Source organism: Maylandia zebra, linkage group LG13 (genome assembly GCF_041146795.1).
Source record: "Maylandia zebra isolate NMK-2024a linkage group LG13, Mzebra_GT3a, whole genome shotgun sequence".
In the NCBI taxonomy this organism is placed as follows: Eukaryota; Metazoa; Chordata; class Actinopteri; order Cichliformes; family Cichlidae; genus Maylandia; species Maylandia zebra.
In genome coordinates this window covers 22234672-22256274 of record NC_135179.1, presented here as the reverse complement: position 1 = coordinate 22256274, position 21603 = coordinate 22234672, and the positions used below count along the sequence as shown (strand labels likewise).

The window sequence follows — 21603 nt, the reverse complement described above, 5'->3', positions numbered from 1 at the left end:
ACCAACGTCTCCTTGAGTGACTGAATTAATTCACTCTTGTACCGGGGAAAAGGGAGGCAGATCCGTTCTCCAATGGCTTCTGTGAGCCTTGTTTCCAGTCCCCCAGCCCCTGTTCTTGACAAAAACATGACAGACTCTGAGCTTGCAGGGGATGAAAGGTCGAGTAATATTCTTGTGCAATTATTAATACGCTCATCTGTGCGTTTCAATTTCAGTGCTGTGGGTCTACATGCTTGTGTTACTGTTTTCTCTTTTAACCACGAATTGCGGGATATAGAGACATTTCACTTCTTTCCCCCCCTCTCTTAACATATTTTTTGCATGCCTCTTTGGTGCAGTTGAATGGCGCTGTTCACACAGCCTCGATTACACATCACCGTGTCGATGAGACTCATTCATGATCATTTCCATGCAACATAGAGACCTCATCATTCTGTTGTTGTAGCTCAGGGATTCATGGCTTCATTGTTGCCATCTGCAGGAGACTATGCAAATGACTATGATGTAAATGCCACGCCCATCCTCATACTGTACTCCCCCTACTGGGCAACTACCGGTATTGCTGAAGCAGGGTTCACGCAGAGTTGAGATGATGTGCTTCTGCAGGATGTAGGCCATACCTGTGTCCTTGTGATTTGCTTTGCATTATGTTCAAAAACAAGACAAACAATTTGGTTTTCTGTTAAAAATCTTTGATCAAGTAATTTCACAGATTTTTTTCACTGTAGAAAACCAAGTGAACCAGTTGCTCATGTGTTAGGTTGGAAAAAAACTTGATGGCTCAACTTCTAGCCTGGACTTTGAGCATCTGTTACAGTTTTTAATTCTTAAAATGGGCAGAAACATAATTTCCAGTGTGGGCTTCGGGTATGATTGAAGCACCTAGTGTTGTTTATCACTGGAAAATGCACTTTAATGTAAATATTTAACATTTACATAGTTGTATTAGGTCCTTATAAACTGCCTTCTAACACTGATGCTACTATTTTTCATCATTTGCTTTTGGTCCTCAGTTAGATGTGCTGTACAGGCAGTTACAACAATAGAAAAAGGTGATTTGAAATAAAATATTTAGCCTGGCAGATGTTTTTCATTGAGGATGATGGTGACCTGTAAAGATTGTCCCCCACCTTTTGCTCTGCGACAGCTGAGACAGGATCCAACAGCCCTGTGGCCCTAAGCTGGATAAACCGTTAAGAAAATGGGTGGTTAGATGGATGTTTCTTGTTAAACCTGAGGCCTGTTCTGCTTCAATTAACTCAAAAGCCAACTTTACATACACAATGTTAGCTTTGGATTAATTCAGACTGAGGAAGAGGCAGCTAGTATCTGTAAAAACTGACCTAGATTGCTTTATTGGATCTGTTTCATAATGTTTTTGTTCCACCCTCCCACCAGCACTGTATTTCTAAATCACCTGGAATTATTTACAATGAAAAGATTGCCAACTCTGAAACATTTGCCAGGATTTTGTTTCATATTAAAAAGTGATTAGAATATTTAGTCTGTATTAGTATGTTTAATTTTAGTTGTAAATATGTGAATTACAGCAGATAAACATCAAATTTTTACATTTGGATGAGGTTGTATAAACTACTTTAGTGGTGCAACTAAATGTACTGTATTTACAAAAAGGCACATGTGTATGAAGTATAGCCTGGTCACGCTGAGTTATGAGTAATGCTCTGCAAACTAATAAGTGATCCTCTGATTGTAATGATAATCATCTGTTCCAACATAACATTTAATGCCTGATTTTTACATCAGGTGCCCTACATAACAAGACCCGCAGGGGAGTTGTGGCTCCTCCTGGGATCAACCCTGAGATCTTTTGGAAATTTGTAACAGAAAAAACAGCCGATTATTCCAAATCATTACTTTTTTGGTTTAACTATAGCTACAATTGATGTATTATTTGTAAACATTTAAAGTCTGTCCAAAATAGTGTCAATAGTGAGTATTTATATTGCTTTTATCTTTCCAGAGAGGATGGTGAACTGGAAGATGGAGAAATAGATGATGAAGGGATTGGAATTGAAGAGGACAACAAGGAGGCCGCGGAGGTGAATGAAGAGAAGGAGAAGGAAAAGGAGAAGGAGAAGATTAGAGAGAAAGAGGAAAAGGCTCACAGACACTCCAGGAAAAGATACAGAAAGACCCGAGAGAAGAGGAGGTCTAAAAGAAGGAGACGTGACAGACCGAAAGTAAGATGCTACTGTACAGCTTGTTGTTGCATTAAAATATCTCCTCCTGCTCTTGCAATTAGAGCATAAATGTGAACTAACCCATTTAAAATTAATGTTATGTTTCATTTTTCTTTATTTCTGTTTACCCTCACCTCAGCATCACTCCCCCTCAAGCAGCTCCAGCTCCGACAGCTACGACTCTGACTACGATCGACCGGAAAGGTCCAAAGGCAGAAAGGGCCTGGGATCTAATCGCGAGTCTGATGGCCAGTCCTCTCAGGTGAGTTCAGAACAGCTCGCAGTGTTTATATTCATGCAAACATTATTGTCTGACATAATTCACTCCCTCTGCTTTGACCACAAGCATTCAAAGGGAGGCAACTCACACAGGTCCCCACCGTACAAGAGCAGCGATTTCGACAAATACAGCGACTACAGCGACGACAAGTACGACTACGATGACGAGGAGGATGATTATGAAGACGACATGTCCGAGTATCAGCAGTCAAAAGATTCGTCGAGTCAGGGAAGGGGGCGGCACGCTAAAGACCAGATGAACAGAGGGAACATGAGGGGGATGAAGCAACAACAGTGTACGAATGCTTTTTAAATTATAAACACAACAATGTCATAGGCAGAGATGTATCGCAAACATCTTTAAGGGTGAAGAGAGTTTACTCATTTTTGTTAAAATGTAATTTCCAGACGGGCAGAGGGGAAGAGGCAGAGGGAGTGGACCGGGGAGAGGACGTGGGATGCTGAACAAGAACAAGAAGCTGAAGGGTAAACCCTGGGGAGGACGCGGACGAGGTCGAGGGGGAGAACAGGGGATGGAAGACATGGCGCAGGTATGTGAGCTGAATATTTCACTGTACTCTGCCATCGCTGGTTTAAATTGCACTGTGAATTAGCTGTTGCTAATTTTGTGTCACAGGAAGGAAAAAATTTGTCCGGTTTCCAGAAGAAGCGGCCAATAATGAGCAAGGAGTTTATCAATCAGCACACCGTTGAACATAACGGGAGGTACATCTGCAAGTATTTCCTGGAGGGTCGGTGCATCAAGGTACGGCAGCGTTAATGCCCTTTAATTTTTTTTTTATAACGTAAACCTGCTTTTAGTAAGGTAAATACTGTCCTAACTAACTTAAAAGATTAAAGAAAAAAACATTTTGTGATGTCTTCATACAGGGCGAGCAGTGCAAATTTGAACACGAGCTTGTTGTACCAGATAAGAAAAAGGAGCTTTGTAAGTTTTATCTTCAAGGATACTGCAGTAAAGGAGATAACTGCATTTACATGCACAATATCCTTCACTAATAGTTCTTAATTATATTCGTGTAATTGGATTGCATAAACTGCACCCTTTAATTATTTCTGTTCCTTAACCTGTGATTGCACATGAATACCCGTGCAAGTTCTTTCATACCGGAGCCAAATGCTATCAAGGAGACAACTGCAAATTCTCCCATGAAGCTTTGACTGACGTGACCAAGGAGCTGCTCGATAAGGTAAAACGAAATATAGTTGAAGCTCATCCTTAGTTCTGTCAGCGGTTATCTTATTTCTTCTTTCCCGTGTCTTTATTCAGATAATTAATACTGAAGAGGAGAATGCCAGGGAGGATGAGTTGGAGCTGGAGGATCTGAGAAAACAGGGTATTTCCCCACTTCCAAAGCCTCCTCCTGGGGTTGGGCTGCTGCCCACTCCTGGTCAGAGCAGTCCTACAGATAGCCAAGCAGGGAAGAAGATCCCCTCTCTTTTTGAAATCAAGGTTCAACCAACTGTAGACTTGGCACAAAAAATCGGTCTGAGGTAACTGGAGTAATCTGTAATCAAAACCAGGTCAGACTTTAAAATTTTTTTGATTTTCTCCTAAGCCTGAGTGCACTCTGTTTTTCAGTGGATCCAACTACCCTCAGAATCAAGGAGAATGCACAGGTGAGTTTACTGGAGGTTCAGAGGACACACAGAGCGGCAGCATGGTGCCTTCAGGCTCTTCTGCTCCTCCTGTTCCTCCCCCCGGATCACCCGTTCCCGTGGGTCACACCGCTGCACCACCGATGCCACAAAGCCCACCAGGGCAGCACCTGCCGCATGGATTTCCAATGCAGCCGCCGATCCCATCCAGTCAGCCGCCACCCTTCCATGGAAACCGACCTAATATCAACCCGCAGATGAATATACAGAGGCCTCCATTTCCCCCTATACCAGATCTAGAGATAGCACCAAATCTCTTCCCCTTTCCATCTGCGGGTCAGAACCCAGTAGACTTCCTTAGCAGCTTCCTCCGAAACCAGACCATTGGTCAACAAGGAGGTGAGTCATATAAGCATATAATTAATAAGCTGTTCTTATAGGTTAACTGCCTTTTACTTGTTACTGACTTTGCAAAACTTTGTGTCTTTGTTTTTTTTTCAATTTGGTAGACCCTAGTCTGGCTTTCATACAGAACCTCCAGCAACAGATTGGTGCAGAGTCACAGTTGCAGTCTTTACCACCAGCAGTACAGAAAGCCATCCTTTTACACCTGACACAGCAGCAGCAACAACAAGAGTCAAATCCACAAGGGAGTGAAGCACAGAGAGCAGATGGCCAGGATGAAAATGCAAGCAGAGGCAAGTGTCCATGGACAGCTTTATTGAGTTAATTAAGATTAAATGAAACCCAGGGAGCAAGATTGGAACAAAGTGACCTACACAACTCAGAATTATCTAAATAAGTGCTTATACACAGATAACACCAAAAAGACTCTCCTTTAAACTTTCTACCTCTACTGGTAGAAGCTAAAAAACAACATCCAGTTTTGGAGGACACTCCCTTTCTCATTGATAGGACGAGTGAACTCAATAAGGATGGTCTTTCTCCTGCAATATCTGTATTTGGTCCAAAATATCCCAATTTTCCTGCCCATAGCTTTCTTCAAAAAGCTGGATGCAATTATTATGCCGTTTATATGGAACTACAAAACACATAGAATAAAAAAGAACATCTTTGCAAACACGGATCCCTTGGAGGAGTTGCACTACCTAACTTTATGCATTATTACTGGGCATCAAATTTAAGAATAATTTCCCTCTTACTGGATGATACAGCGTTACTCCCCCATGGTCTGCAGATGGAGCGGGAGGACTGCCTTCCTTACTATGTTGGTGGAATATTACTTTCTCCTACTCCCTTGACAAGTGCATACTATAATTATAACCCAGTGATCCATACCATTTTGCGAATTTGGAAACAAATAATTAAGCACTTTAAACTGAAACCATTATCAATGAGTATGTCTGTTACAGCTAACCCCTCTTTCCTTCCATCATGTGCAGACGGTGCTTTCAACGTGTGGCATGAACTGGGAATTCGTAAATTAAAAGACTTGTATTCAAACGATACCTTCATGTCATTTCAACAATTAGGTAAAAGATAGATTTGGACTACCGCGCAGCCATTTTTTTAGAGATCTTCAACTACGAAATTATATCCGCACACATTTGCCGCAGTTTGAAAGCATGCCGTCTGACACCTTGGATAGATGCCTTAGTGATAGCTGGGGTTCGAACAGAGAATCTGATTGTTCTATAACTCACTACAGGAGATGAGTGTACCTTCAACTCATTCAATTAAAGAGGAGTGGGAAAAGGAATTTGGGATGTCCCTATCGGAAGATTTTTGGCAGGAAGTCTTACGCAACATAAATACGCTTTTTATTAATTCCCGTCGTTCCTTAATTCAGTATAAAATTGTACACAGGTTACATTACTCAAGGTAAAGACTTCACAAAATTTATCCAGACTGCTCTCCCCTCTGAAAAAAATGTATGACACATTAGTAGTTTTGCACTTTGTCCAAGGCTTCAGGGTTTTTGGTGTGACATTTTTACTTATCTATCTAATATTCTTAAAAACAAGATTGATCCAAATCCAACAGTAATTATCTTTGGGATCTCCAAAGAAACACAAAGCTTACAACATGCTCAAAAAAGGTTTATGTCATATGCGCTGATCATCGCAAAGAAACTGATCCTGCAGCTTTGGAAAGGCCTGTGTTAAAGATGTGGCTTGCAGAGCTTACAAATACACTTCACCTTGAAAAAATAAGATATACCATGAATGGCAATGTGAAAGATTTTGAACTAATTTGGCGTCCTTTACTTGCATATCTTGGGAAAATATAAGTTTTTGGCAGTCGGGGGGTCTTTTTGTTTTGTCTTGTTTTGTTTAGAGAAAAAGGGGGCACAAGTTCTATTAACTTGTAACAACTGTGATACTTGCTTCTAATAAAAGATATTTGAAACAGAAAAAAAAGACTCTCCTTTAAATCTGATTTATTTGTTTATTCATGTTTTTTTGCAGATGAAACTACAAACTGGTACTCGAGCGATGATGAGGATGGGAGCTGTGTTTCCTCCATTCTTAAATCTCTGAAGAGACAGAATGAGATGCAGCAGTCTCAGCCCAAGACCGCCCCGGTGGCTCCAGCACTGGGTGACCCCCGCCTCGTTAAGGAAAGGGCTCCACCCAGTGACCCACGTGTCAAGGCTGACCCTAGACAGCGACCCCCAGATATGAAAAAGGAGCCAGATGGCGCTTCGGATCCGCGGCTTTCCAGAGACCCCAGGAAAATGAGACCAGTGGAACCGAGCTCATATCGGCAGCAGAGCCATCCTGTTCATCAAAAGCCTCTTACAGGAGAGGAGGATGACGAAGGAGAGAGGGAACTCAGGGACAGGGCTGTTCTCATTCCTTTAGATGCCAGCCCAGGTGTGGTCCTGAGAGACCCTCGATGCCAGTTAAAGCAGTTTAGTCATATTCGTGTTGACATTCTGCTCCAGCGGCCTGCCTTTGCTCAGACAGTTGTGTGGACCCCTGAGGATCTCATCCCCTCCTTAGTGCCCAAACAGGAACACTCCATCAACCTGCCTCTTCCACCTCTAATTGCTGATGCTCAGATGAACCGAACAAGCCTGCCCGACCACCCCCCAGTCTCCAGCCCTCCGCTATCTGATCCCAGACTTGCAGCTGCACGTTTGAAGGAACGTATGAGCCGACTGCCCACTGGTTCTCTAGAGTCACGATCTTCTACAGAGAGACCTGTAGACCCACGCCAGCAAAAGTCTTTGGACCCCAGACTCAAACGTACAGCCAGTCTGGACTCCAAGCTGCTGGGTCCGAAAGAGCAGTCCTCTGGGGCAGGACTTTTGGACCCCAGGTTACAGAAGGCCAGTGCCAGTCCCTCTCCTCACGCTGCCCGAGCCAAGCCAGAGCCAGAGAAGCTTCCACCTTATGCTCCTCGACTGGCGTCCTCTGGTGGAGGGTTGGAGAGTCCCACTACGATTCTGGGAGGCATCAGCCTGTATGATCCTCGTTCCCAAACCGAGCAAGTTCAGAAGGAGCAGTTTGAGCCTCCTAAAAAGGCGGGGATTCTTAAACAGGCTGCTAAGAAAGACAGCACTCCAGCACCGTCTCTATCACCAACCCAACGAAGCGGCTCGTTCGAAGAGGCTAAAAGCACAGATGCTGCAGATCACACTCCAGCTTCCACTTCTCCCACTGTGCCTCCTGCCTCGCCTGTCAAACCCCCTGCTGTACATAATCTCCCCATCCAGGCTCTGGCTGGGCTAATCCGACCCCAGTACACTGACCCGAGGCAAGCTAAACAGGGAGGACAGGGCTCTACAGGAGCACAGGAAGAGGCAGAGGACAAGAAGGAGCAGGAAGAGGAGGCAGCTCCAGAGAAAGAACCGAAACAAGAAGATCCAGAGGAGGAGGAAGAGGAGGAGGCAGATGACAGGACACTTAAAGATGTGTTCAAGACTTTTGACCCCACCGCTTCCCCTTTCTGTCAGTAAACACTCAACTGTTGATTGCAACAGATATGTTTGTTGATGACACATTAATCTTTATTTAGCTTTACATAAATCTATTTATTTCTTTATATGATGCTGTAGAAAACCAAACACTACGCCACACATTTATCAGTAAGGAGATGATGCTGGATACAGACACAGAGTATAGTTCCCTGTAACTATGTCATATTAAAGCTCAGAGGCGTGTTTTGAATGTGTGTATGGTAAGGTTTCTATTGTGTCATTTTTACACACGTTCTAAACAATCAGAGGAAATAAAAAGATGTGAAAGTTTTACTAAAGCCTGACCCAGGTGTTGTTAAGTCAGCTTGGGGCTCGTTCCATTGAACGACCTGATAGTCACTTTCCACGCAGAGAGATTATACAAAGTAATCAAAAACACAATAATTTCCTGGGGGGGGGGATTTTTGTATTTACATATTTATTCACGGACACTTTCATATATTGAGATCTACTGTATATGTTGATGCCTGTCTTTATGATAAGGGATTTTTTTTAAACCATTTACATTTGTCATTTTTCAGTTGCTTATGCGTTCGGGTCAGATAATCAAAATTGAATATTTTCAATGTGAGTTTTCGATTACATTAGTCTAATTTTCCCTTTTCACACTTTTGAAACTCTACACCTAAGCTAGCTTGCAGAAGTCTTTGCACTAAAATAGACAACTTCCGTCTTTAGTGACTACATTGTTTTTTGGTTCAGGCGGTCTGAATCTTTTGAGGATGTTTTAACCTTTTCTAACAAACATCGCTGCTCCTCACATCTCTCGAAGAAGCTTGTAAGTAGCAGGGAAAATGTTACGTGTTTTCCAACACGCTGTCAGTCAGCATAAGAAATCGATAAAGTTTTCCAGTGTATTATACAGAAAAGTAGTACTATCTTAATAACACTGCAGTTGTATGTATATATGTTACAAATGTGACCTTGATGACTATTTTTACTGTTGAATTTTGTCGAATATGAACCTAAAAGAGGCTATAAATATACATGTGCTACAAAGACTGAAAGTTGTAGACGTAAGATGGAATATTGTTTGGTAATATTGGTTTGTTTAGGTCAGAGTTCTCCGTCTGTAATTTGAGGTATTCCTGTTTGACTGAAACTAAGCTATTTCCTTTTTTTTTTTTTTAAAGTTCTTTTCATGATTCACATTGTAAATGCTTATTTTGTATCATGTGTACAGTGTGTTTTGGGGTGTTTTTTTATGTCAGCGTGGGTCGGTATGGTGGTTATGGTTGTCATAATATTGTCTGATATTTTTACAACACATGCCAGTCGTTTCAGTGAGTTTGTTACAAATATCTGGAATAAAGACAGGAAACAGCACCAGTTTTATTTCAGAACCACACACCAGTGTTGCAATGTGTCATTTTAGTGTGCGTGCTGTGCTTCTTTTTTTTTAACCACCAGCTCTAATACAATTCATGCAGCTGATTTCTCGGAGCAGGACACACAGCTTATGCATGAAACATTATTTTCTTCCTTTTCAAAATACAGTTGTAGCTGTCTTATACATTAACCTGTGGGGCAAGACTTGGGGCTAAAGGGTGCGCCGACGTCTTCCTCAGTCCCAGCTCATCTGTATCTGGGTTAGAGGTCTGCTGGGCTCGATGGATCTCCAGGTTTCTCTTCCACTGGAAACACAAAGCTGTAGCCTCTGCACCATCCGAATTTGGCTCAGGCTGCTTCAGACCCTGAAATCAGAGTGCAAGTGTTCAGTTTTAAGGAAGCAATTCATAGGGCATAATAAAAAGATGCCACTGAATCATATATTTGTAGTCCAGAGTTGCTGCTTGTGCTTGTGGTGTTGGATTTACTTTAATGCATGCTGTTTCTGCAGCTCGAACCCCACGTAAGACTGTCTGGAGCAGATTTTGTGCATTCTTTACCAGGATCTCATCAGAAGATTTGCACCCAGGAGTCACAGCATTGACACTTTGCAGGCAGAAGAAAATACTCATATTACGTTTCTTTTTTTCCCCTTTCAACATTTCTTTTATTAGTTTTCGGTGTGTGATTTCTGCTTGAAATTTCCTGACCTGGAAATGATGCTGAGCTGATTTGTGATGGTGAGAATCTGCTCAACAATTAGCGAGAGTTCAACTGCACACTGCTTGTCGAGGCTGTGGTTGGCAATAACTCTGATAAACTGGGTAACTGACTGGCAGTTTGAGATCACATCTTTGGCTGCAGAAACAAAAGCCTCTTTATTCTAAAGAAAAAAGAAACAAGATTGTAGATTAGTTTGCCTGCAAATCTAGTTGACGGTTGTGGAGGGACCTTTAGTTGGCATTACCGCTATTGGGCCTTTCTTCTTCAGATACTGAGTCATGTAACATACTGTGTCGGCCATCTTCCTGGTCACCTGGACTATTCTGTTGTCCTTGGGATCCCAGCTGTTGCTTTCTTGCTTTAGAAAAAGGGAGGTGTAGGTCAGGGAAGAGACTTCTTGGCACAAGCCAGATGCAGCACTATCCTGCAGAGAAGAATTAGGACATGGTTTATTGCGACATGATGGATTTATTACACAATAAAATCTGATCAATTATGCGATACTTACATCCTTTTTAGTATTTCCAGGTCCATATTTGGCCCCAGATGCCATATTTATGTTACTTTTTGCAGCATCTACATTTTCTTTAATGCCTTTCTGGTTTGAATTTATTGTTGTGTCAGAGGTAAATTCCACTTCTTTGACTTTAGTTGGGATTTTAGCCAAAACTTTGCTAATATCCTCAGGTGCTCTCCCCTGTAGTCCAGCCTTTATGTACTCTTTAACCTCTTGGTGAATCCCTTCTTGCTTCCTGATCTCTTCCATCACGTAATGAGCTTTTGCTGACCAACAGCGTGTCTGCACATCCAGACTGAGTGTGTCACAAATGTAGTGAGTCTCTAGCATGAGCCTCGCCCTGCAGATTATATCTGAGATCTGAAAAGACAGGTGGTCATTAATGGACCTCAGATTGGAGCGAGTGCGTGGGTCATGGATGTAATTTAAGCTGTCCTCCACTCTTCTGGTAGCAGATTTTACATTTTCAATAAGCGTTTGTGCCGCATGTTCAAACCTTTGCTCTGCATCTTCTGCGTTGTTCTCTCTGAAGTGTTCAGCAGCGAAATGAGCAATTGTGAGAAGATTTTGAAATGTAGTATCATAGTCCTTATTCACTTTGCTTAAATGACCAAAAAGCACTCGAATTTTAATCAAAAGTTTTCTCTGGAAGAATTCCGATTTTGCAAGGTGCACCACGCCTGGCATTAAATCAAATTCTTCTGCAGCTTTAAGGTAGTCCTCAGTCAGGTTTTTCAGTTCATCCTGGTATCCGGTTAACTCCTTTGATTTATAAGCACTTCTGCAGTTTATGCTTGTGAGCCTGGTTGCCTCTTGGATTCGGAGCGAGTTCTCAGACAACACTGAGAGCTGTTTCTGAGGGTTCAAATGGTTCAGTGCAGTCGATGTTCCCAAAATCTTATCCAGAGAATTAAGCAAAATCTGAATGGAGAGACTCCAGAGGATACAAAGTGCCTCTAGCTGATCTGACTGTCCTTCATATGCGGAGGAAAACTCTATCAGTTGCCTTGTGTTGTTCTGTGCTTTGGTAAGCTTGCTGTGTAAAACCCTCAATGTTTCTTGACCATCACTTTGTGTGGTTAAATCTGAAGATGTCAAGAGTTGGACCACGTCAGCACATAAAGTCATTGCTTCATTGAGTTGCTGTGCAGAACTGGCTGGTATATTTGGTAGATTCCCTTGCAGCTCATTATAAACAGTATGATACCAGGTCCCAGCTGCTGGCAGCAAAACCTTTCGAATGTTATTAATAAGGTCAGAAAACTGTGTGCTGTGCTTAAAGATGCTCTCCGTACTCATCGCTGAGCTCATCGCCGTCTCTTGAGCTGTCTGGACGAGCAGTGGAGTCAGGGATACCAGCTCGGCCCTAAAGATTTCCAAAGTCTGACAGTCAACTGCATCGACAATGACCAAGGCCTCCTTTGTAGCTTGGGCATAACAGTTTGACAGCTCAAGAACACTGGTGCAGGCCTGGTTGAGCAGTGTCACGTCTTTCCCTTTAGTCACAGTTACAACTTCATACAAGAGGGGTAAAAGGTCAAATTTGAGAGGCTTGAGAATCAGTTTAGGCTCATCTGAGACAGCTGGGAACGTTAAATCATCGCTGTCAACTTTATGGTCTGGTTCGGCTTTTATGGGTCCCTGATCTGTGTGCTTCTCCTCATGTTTGGTTTCTCTTTCCAAAACTTCAAAAAAAGGAATATCCGAGCCTCTTAACATATCGTCCACACTCAGTTCACAGCTGTCTTTGACTGGCAGACATGGCTGTGTGATTTCGAGCTGACGAGCCCCCTCTCGCAGCGGGCTCAGGAGATGCGGATGCTGTTGGCCATCCAATCCTGATCTAAGCACCTTAAAATGCTCAATGACGGTGGAAACGCTGTCACTAAATGTAGAATATGCCTCCACGTTCAGCGTGGATCCATTAAGCATGCTTCTGACTGACTCAGCTACTTTGGCTTGAGATGACTGAACCTGCTTCAGGAGGACCAAAAGGCCGTTCCTGTAGATGGGTTCGTCACTTCTATCCAAATGCCTCCTCACTGAGTGAATCGCCAGCTTCATGTGACCAATGAGGTTTGCTGCATGTTCATTAAACTGTTCATAGCTTTGTTCTCTGTATGCTGTGTCACATCCATGGCGATCACTCACCATCTCATTAACAGCTATACTGGTGAACTCCCTAATGTCCATCACATCACTGAAAGCATCCTGAAGCTGCTCAGTCTCCACTTCCCATTTCTGACACACTTCACGAAGCTTCTGAGCAGTTTGCATTGAATTATCTGCCAGCTCCAGCGAAAGGGGAGCGATTCGAGCCCTGAGTCTCGAAAGGCATGCTCGGGAATTTTCCACATTCTCTAAACTCTTAGCATCGAGAGCCATAGCTGAGGTAAAATTGGCGACCTGGATTAGTCTGTCAGTGCAGGAAATTAAATCCTCAACTTCCGACTGAATAAAGTTCAGATCCAGCTTTGTAGAGGAATCTAAAAGCAAGATGTGTCCTAAAAGTTGCTCAGCTGTGGAGGAAGCCGCAAGAAGTATGTCCATGACTTGATACAGAACTGTAGTCATCAAAGTTTTGTCAAGCATTAGTATTTGCTGGCGCAGGAAAATGCAGGTCTTCTCAAAGCTCTGTGCAGAATCCTCAGAAGACTTTAAAATCCTTTTTATGTCAGACCAGAACTGCAGGATGTGACGACAGTGGAAAACCACTCTTTGCTGAAAGTCTCTGCGAGACATGTTTGCCACGACCATGCAATGAAACACAAGATCTCTGACCAAGCAGTCAAAGCTGCTGTCTCGGATTGAGGAGGTGGAGGGACTAGTGAGCAGTTGTAATAGACTGTTACTTTTCCAGGTATAATACCCACAAGGCCCCAGTGGTCCTCCATGGCAGTCACTCTGGAGGGTTGCTGTAATGTCACCAACAGTATTCTGAACTTTGTCCAGAATGTACCTCTTGGCTTCTCGGGCTTGCTCATTGGTAGGGTGTTTGATGGTTGTACACATGGCTGTGTGCAGCATGGAGATGCACCTCCTCAGGGTGTCCAAGGAATCGAGGAGTTGTTTGGTTTGTCTGGGATCCCGTAAGGAATTTGCTCTCTCCATTGTCAGTCTGTTAAAGGCAAGAAGAGCCTCAGAAAACATTTGGAAAGATTTAAGAAGAGACTTGATATCTGAGGAGGAGCCAACTTCAGAGAGACACTCCAAAACCTGATCAGCAGCAGCTATAACTTTCCTTACAGCAGCATCATCATCCACCAACAGAACCTAGGAGCAGAAGGCACAAGTCACTGTGTTACTGCTGCTCTACAGCTTACTGTACCTATTTAAGAAGTATGAAAATACGGTGTCAGACTGTCAGTAAATCAATTAGTTAAAAGATTTTGGCCATGATCGAAATATTTCAACAGCTTTGACAGAATACGACAAAATGTAAACACATCCATCTATAGGTTTGGTGAGCCTCTTTGGTTTTATGCTGCATTTGGCTGAAAACCTTCAGTGAACTGTATGAACAGCTGCCCTTTGGATCGCCATGAAATTTGGTTTCTGAGCTTCCAAACTGTGATTCAGATTCAATGCTAAAATCGTTATAATGCTCGGAATTATATGTTGCTATGCCAGCTCAGACTTTGAAAGTGAAACAGAGGAGAAAGTTTCTACATTGTCAGATAAAGTCAGTGAGTAGCTAACAGGAAAGAATTACTGTACTTAAAAATTAACGATGGAAAAAAAATGTTCTTTACACAACAGCACCAGAAGGCTAAAGATGATGGCTGAGTTGCTGAGATTCTCCACATGTGAATTAAAAACAGACGGTGTGGGAGTCTTCTGTTGTTTTTAAATAATGTCAACATTTAAGAAACCTCTGAGAAAGTAAAAGCAGATGTAGCTGCCTAAGATGAATCTAATGAAACCTTTAAGTGCTTTAACCTTATTTGTTTTCTCTCTGCTTTAATTTGGGTATAATTTTTAGGACAGTTGCAGACAGCTTTTTCTTTTCTTTGTCTACTTTACCTTGACTATTCCGAGGAAAACGTTTTGTGTAGCAGTGACGAGCTCCTCTCTGTGTTCAGTTAAACTTGGCTGGATACTCAGTTTCTGAGCTGCCAGCAGGACATGCTGCCCACACACAGCGAATGACTCTAGCAGGGAGGACATCTCCATGTGAAAAACTTCATCCTCCGTCTCACGTATTTGCCTAGAAGTAAAGAGTCTGCTGTTCATCAGATAATATATACAAACACAATTCCAACCAAGCTGGGATGCTGTATAAACAGTAAATAAAAACAAAAGGCAATTATTTACAGAGCTCACAAACTCACATTTATTCATAATAGAAGACATAAAAAATAAAATGTTTAAGCTGAGACATGTTATGAAGGAATATGAGATTAGAGCTGTTCATGAATTATTAAATAATAATGAAATAAAATATTCATTTAACAAAGTATTTATGAAATAATTGTTAAGTCTTCACTAATAATTACACCTTACTAAATGATTTAATAGACAACAAAAGGTAAGCTAATAATTCTAAATGAATTATTAAGCCATCAATAAATACTTGAAATGGAAAAAGAATTTAATTAAAAGGAACAGTGGAAATGAGCCATCTGATTGAGAAGGGCTAGCCACCTGAATTTCTCTGTGTTTGGCCCAGTAGTATTGCTACTGCTAAGGAGAGCTTTAAAGGAAATCTTGGTGGTACACAAGGACATTTTAACTTGATCTTCACTTCCTTAAAATGTCTTAGATGATTAAATCAGGTATAAGAAGAATATGACGGGACCTTAAATGAAGCCCTAATCCTCCACTAGCCTCTTGAAGCTAACAACGCTAACACTAGCATCACTGCCCCACACTTTAACGCTAAAAACAAATCTGCTGCCTTCATTTAAAAAAAAAAAAAACATAACAAAATAAAACAAATAAATAAAACAAAAATGACTCAAGTTGTCCAACCTTGTGTCTAAAGTCTAAAGTTGCAGTGCTGTGTTTGTAGAATACCCAGTATGAAGATTAGACTGGAGCAGATCTTTGAAGTCCTCATGTGGATTGTTAACACCTCCACCCAGTTCAAAAAGCCATTAACAGCTGCTATTTTCTGAGGTCCCCTCCTCCCTCTAAGAGTCACCAGAGGAGCCTGTGTTTCACTACCAGCAGACCAACATATTTATTTTCATTTTAATTGTTTTGTAATCACGCTTTTAAAAAACGAGTTAACACAAAAGACATTACTTTGTTGTTAAATGGTTTCTTCTTTAATTATGAAAGTGTTTAAATCACATAGCACGGTGTTTGTTGGGGTTAATTTGTCCACATTATTAGTCTACAAGTTGCTGCCTCTGCTATATTATTTTTATCCAAAGTTGGGAAACCCAGCCACTCTAAATCTGGCATTTTTACAAGATGAATTTAAGTGCTCAAATTAACTAAAATACATTTTCCCTTTTAAATAAACAAAACATATGCCTATTTATGTCACCAGCCTGTTGCCAGTTTATCTAATTAACTGTAAAATGTCCCTTGAGTACCACTTATTTTTCCAGTTTTGTTGCCTTCATCCCAGTTTTTTGAGACATGTTGCATCCATAAAATTCAAAATGAGCTAATGTTTTTCCTGAAATTGTACTTTTTCTCAGTTCAAACATTTAATTTGTGTTCTATGTTCTATTGTGAATAATGCCTGAGATTTGCAAATCTCTGCATTCTCTTACATAAGTATTCTAACTCTTCCCCAATTTGGGTTGTATTACACATTTCAGTTTCATACAGATTAAATAATTAAATTTGATTTTCCTATATCCTCCTGAGAGCCAGCTTATTCATTTAGATCCTGTGTAATGGACATTTGTCTATATCTTGTGACTTATTTGAGCTACCCGTCTAAGTCCTGATGTCCCCAATAGAGGACATCCTGGCCTTTCCATTGATATCTTATGTGTTTGGGTGGCCTCTTTTAGCTCCAAAGATGCAGGAAATTACAAGAAAAGGTTAAACTGAAAGATACTTTTTTCCTCTCTGCAGGCTATTGCTTCATTTGAAGTATTATACATTATGATTTTCATAACAGTACATACCTGGAAGCCACTGCTGCCATGTTCTCAGTAGCTTTAGCCACAGTCTGAGCTGCCCCCTCCAGCTGGCTGAATTGTTCAGGTTCCTCTGCGCTGTCACACAGCAACACCAGGCGGCATATATGAATTGCAATTGGTGCAACCACCTGCTCAACTGCTACAGTCCTGATCAACCCATGATCGAACAACGAGGACATAGTTAAGAGACTGATTCTCTCTGGTCAAAAGAAAGTGAGTACCATAAATGTTGTTGTATTCCTGCTGTATTTAGCGTGGTAGCTTTTTTAATAATTGATTTGCTCACCACAGCAGCTTGTTCTTGACTTCAGTGTTTCATAGCAACTGGTGTCACCTGATCAACAGCACGCAGCTTCATCAAGCTTTAATGTATTGACTGATTAGTTGCCATATTCTTTGAGATAATGCTTTGTTAGCAAACCTAAACCTAAATATACTATATGGTATTGAAGAGCCAGTATTGTTTATGTGACACTTCATCACAGGTGTGGTTGAACTTTTAAAGAGAGTTTTACAGTTTTCTGGCACATGGTCAGTGAAAGTATAGTAGCAAATTATTAGGATCTTCAAGAAGATATGGGAAAACTCTTAGCAAAATAGAAAGAGGACATTAGAACATTGAATATTGTACATAACATGTTGTTTCTGACCAGGGTTCCTTTAAAATGCATTCACGTTATTTTCAGTGCTTAAGATATGAGCTAATTTGGATTTTTTTTATACTTTCAGGTTAAATGGTAGTCTTTTCTAAAACTCATGATATTACACCATCATACTGTATCAATACATTTGTATAAAAAGTCATCAGCACCCAACGAATCCACTGTAGCCCTTTAAAATAAAGATAAAGTTTTGTAGCCCAAAAGAACAAAAAATCAATGATATTTAATTCCCAATGACACAAGATCAAAATATAAATATATATTTGCCATTTTGGGGATTTTTAGCTGATCAGAATGGTCATTTTCTGTGGACTGGTTGTTATTTCAGCTCTAATAATCTAAGAACATCTACTTATAAATGTACTTAGTGTAAATGATCAGTGAAAAGTTTATTAAAATATATTTTTAACAGTATTTCCCCCCAAATAGCATTTTCTAAAAACCTGAACAAGCAGTTTTGTGTTTTTCCCCATTGTTGAATTTTGTTTGGTGCGACTGAAGAAAAGCTGCCAGCAGAGAGCACCATTCACCACAAATAAGCAGCAAACACTGGAGCCACGTTGATAACAAGAGACTTCATTCTAAAATTCATCAACAGATAAATATACAGCTGGAACATGATTTTAAACATCAAACGTACAGCACACTATAATGGAAATGATATTCAGTGACAGTAGTATACTCAGAACAAAACCCCAAATAACGATGCGATTAAAGGTGACAAACATAAAAACAAAGTATAATCATCACAGTTAAACTTTACCAAAAAAAAAAAAGAAAAAAAAAGTCAAGTGTTGGTTTCTCTGCATTAATACATAGCAACAGTTTAACAGATGCAGAGGGAAGGCGTGGATGTGTACAGTATACGCTGTATTACCAGTGGAAGTAAATGGTGTCAGAAGATCTATACAGCACATTTTAGAGCGAAGCAATCATAGTGATCAATAAAGTGACGATAAAGTTTTAGTTCTTTGGCATTGCACGTTTAAATCTGACTGGTCTACTAAAGAAATTACCAAAAGGTACTTTATACTTATATACTGCATATCTATTTTAATGTAAATCTTGTCACCCAATGCTGATTGTTAAAGCTTTTGACTCTTAAATTGAATTTTTTTTGGAGCATAATTGAAGTTTTTGGGTTTTTTTTTAAAGATTACATGAATTTATCTGTTTGTTCAGCTAGATAGGGTTGCAAATGTGCAAAGTACAGACACACAAAACTTTGCAGTTAACATCAAAACAAAGTTCAAAAATGGGTAGGGTATGACCTATGAGTACTGAGCAACAGGTGCCAGAAGTAGGGGGACCAAGGCACCAGCGATTCCCATATTACCACATTTTAATTTTCTCACTGTTTATATATTTGTGGGGAGCTTTAATACTGAATTTGCTAATGTCTTATTTCAATCACAATTAAATCTAGTATTTAAAAGAACTGACAAGCCTGCAGGGGGGAAAAAAGTTTTAGCAGAGAGGAGCTGTGGGTTCATATGGTGGCGGATTTTTCAGGGCACTGACATCCCTCAACCCTGGCTTAAAAGTAACTTTTCCCAGGAGCCCCAAAGAGCTTGTATACTGTATGTGTAGTGATTGAGTGCAGCATATTCTCACCTATTTTTAGGGCATTACTCATACCACGACAGTCTTTCATCTGGCTGTGTAGAGCAACAGTATCTCATATTTCACACTATAATCCAATGGCTGATAACATAACAGTAAACTTAAAAATGGTAAAGTCTGAGAAGGTTTTGGAAATAAATCGTGATCAGGTATTTCAAGAACAATAGCTAATCCTTTTCTGCTGTATTTCAGTGAGAATTTACAAGACATTCAGCTAAACTATGTTCACTTGAGCCTGGGAGGTTTGGCCGTCCATTATAAAAGTCTCCTTGCATACCTGAGCAGTTTTTGCTCCTACCAAAAGCAGCTTTACGTCAGATTTGCTTGACTATACATTCCACTTTCAAAACTCATGGTATTTTGAAACATTTTAAAGAATAAAGATTTAAGTTTAATCTATGAAATAATAGCTTTTGTATATTATCATCTACCAGCGAATCAGCTGAAAGCCAGACCAGAACAAAAGGAATGATCTTTTAACCATCTTTTGCATTTTAGGCATGGTTAACAATGGAAACATGAAAAAAGCGGTCATCATGAAGACAGAGAGAGCCCTCACAGTGTGTCACAAATGGAAACACTAGTGCATTGCGTTGGGACAGGGTGCGGGTACTGTAGCATAGAATTAGCTCTGGCTGATTAGAAATGTGAGGGGATGGGCAATCAGATGTGTAAAACAGATTTTCATCAGCCAGCAATAGTACAGAAAAGATACAATCTTTCACTCCCAGCATCTGGGATGAACTGAATATACAAATGATTCCAATCATGTACTCTACTGGACATATCTTTGGCACAAAAAGTAAATCTAAGGGGCCAAGGCATTCATTCTTATCAAACATCAGTGCTTTTAAGAAAACATACCGTAGATATAGTATGTTTATAATGGCATTCAAAACCCCAACTCTTTTCAAAGCTCACTTTTACACAATATGGCTTAAAGTATATGTATAAAAATAAATTTGCTATGTAACACAGCCCTGAGGGTTTTCTTGTCCACCAGTATTCATGCCGTCTCCACATCCCTGTACGGATGTGAGCCTCCATCAACAGCTCTGCTCTGCTGGCTGGGTGATACCTCCTTTGAGATTAGCTGAATTCCACAGCAAGTGTCCGCTGGCAAGCCACCTTGTCACCTCAGAAGCCTGTTTCCTGGACTCCCTCCCTCCTCCCCCCAAAAATATTAAGTCTCCAAAAAATATGGAGAATATTCTCCTCTTCCACATATGGAAGACTGAAGGGCCCAATGCCACAGGGGGCGGCTGGGCTGAGAGACCCTGTGCTATTGGATCTTTCGCAACCGAATCCCTAATCTCACTGGCTCCTCTGGGACTCCCGTTGTAAGTCTCAGTGGTCCTTATCCATCCAGTCCCAGCTTTCATCGCTGTCCTTTCTGTTCTTTTCAGCCTCAATGATCTCTCTGTAACGTCGACGGAAGAATCCCATCTGTCAAAGAGTGAGAGGAGTAAGAATTTAAGTTAATAAGCTGCATCTGTGGTTGTATCTGACTTGCAAAAGAAAATATTCATTTCAGTCAGCAATTACAGATCACATTCACTTTACATTGCTGCATAACATTTTCAGACACATACCAGAACTTTTTAGCATATACCTTTTCTCTCCAGAGATTGTCATTTTTCAAGCAAAACATAACATAGGTAATTCATAGCTGTGACCTAGAGTTACACCACTAGCTTATTTTATCGCTCCATATTAGCTTATCACGTACATATATTTTGGTACAGGCAAATATGTCTCAAATATAACATTTTTGTCATATCTGATACCCTTGCTTCCTCTCTGAGCAGAGAGGTGTGAAGATAACACTAATTTTTGTACTGTAAATACGTTTCCTGCTACTTTGACCTGCTAAGGCCGTTAAGCTAGGTATTATATTCTCCTGTGAAAGAAATATACCTGCTTAAGATACAATTTTACATTTCAGTTTTAACATGAAATAAATAAAAACATGTGTCTTAAAGTTGCTTTTAGATGACATGACGAGTGTCAGGTTAGCTTTTTCCTCTTGTTTTTAGTTTTTGCGTTAAGCTCACGCTGCTGATTTGTTAGCTTAGCGCAAAGTGTTGCTCAGTGTTGCTCTTTTTTTAAAAAAGGTAGTAACAGTTATATATTTGTTATGAATACATTTCAGGAATCTTTTTTTTTTTTAAACACTAGCTAGTTATTTTGCAGCTGTTTTTCAGTATCACCCTAAAAAAAGTATTTTGGCTGTAGCAGGAGAGGTTTGTGAGTGTGGACGCATGACACTGAGACAAACTGCAGCAGCCTTTTTTTAATGCTAGAAAATCAGGATTTGCGCAACACCATTGTCTTGCTTATCTGCTGGATTTGGTTTGACATATTACGTAATAGCAATGCAATTCACTGGCTAACTCTCAGGAGTGTCATTGGATGGGTGGCCAATTGGACAATTTATTTAGAACGGCTCTTTCTTTGAGCAGCACTTTTACAGAAATTACATAATTTTTGTTAAGCTAACAACTCAGACCTTGAGTTCACTGTGATGGATTATATATCTAAGTTACAGAAATGTGCAAGTTAATATTTTCTCCCACAGTGAAACAGATGGAAAATA

At 40.6% G+C, this 21603-nt stretch overlaps 3 protein-coding genes across 6 annotated transcripts in view; 1 reads left to right on the top strand and 2 right to left on the bottom strand.

Moving 5' to 3' along the window:
* The first annotated feature begins 24 nt into the window (after window positions 1–24).
* zc3h6 (zinc finger CCCH-type containing 6) lies at window positions 25–9397 on the top strand. Its single transcript, XM_076891792.1, has 12 exons — window positions 25–158; window positions 1985–2204; window positions 2344–2466; window positions 2551–2779; window positions 2892–3034; window positions 3121–3249; window positions 3375–3491; window positions 3587–3694; window positions 3775–3998; window positions 4087–4502; window positions 4613–4801; window positions 6533–9397. The coding sequence occupies exons 1-12, from the start codon at window positions 73–75 to the stop codon at window positions 8026–8028; spliced, it is 3480 nt and encodes a 1159-aa protein (XP_076747907.1). The 5' UTR covers window positions 25–72; the 3' UTR covers window positions 8029–9397.
* LOC101472562 (uncharacterized) lies at window positions 9151–16922 on the bottom strand. 4 transcript variants are annotated; one of them, XM_004556050.4, is made up of 7 exons: window positions 16708–16922; window positions 14642–14840; window positions 10610–13891; window positions 10346–10525; window positions 10089–10261; window positions 9867–9984; window positions 9151–9743 (listed from the first exon to the last, which is right to left on the bottom strand). In XM_004556050.4, the coding sequence occupies exons 1-7, from the start codon at window positions 16899–16901 to the stop codon at window positions 9558–9560; spliced, it is 4332 nt and encodes a 1443-aa protein (XP_004556107.3). In that variant the 5' UTR covers window positions 16902–16922; the 3' UTR covers window positions 9151–9557. The 4 variants fall into 4 exon arrangements, with proteins under 4 accessions (XP_004556107.3, XP_004556108.3, XP_076747906.1 ...); XM_004556051.4 differs by having other exon boundaries at window positions 14642–14825; window positions 16708–16921; XM_076891791.1 differs by lacking the exon at window positions 16708–16922 and adding an exon at window positions 15635–15747 and having other exon boundaries at window positions 14642–14825.
* A 1017-nt stretch (window positions 16923–17939) lies between these two features.
* itga9 (integrin, alpha 9) overlaps window positions 17940–21603 on the bottom strand; it is a 48766-nt gene continuing 45102 nt past the window's right edge. The window contains exon 28 of the mRNA XM_004556046.4: window positions 17940–20453. Within this exon, the coding sequence (XP_004556103.2) occupies window positions 20355–20453 (99 nt within the window). The 3' untranslated portion in view covers window positions 17940–20354. The remainder of the gene's footprint in view (window positions 20454–21603) is intronic.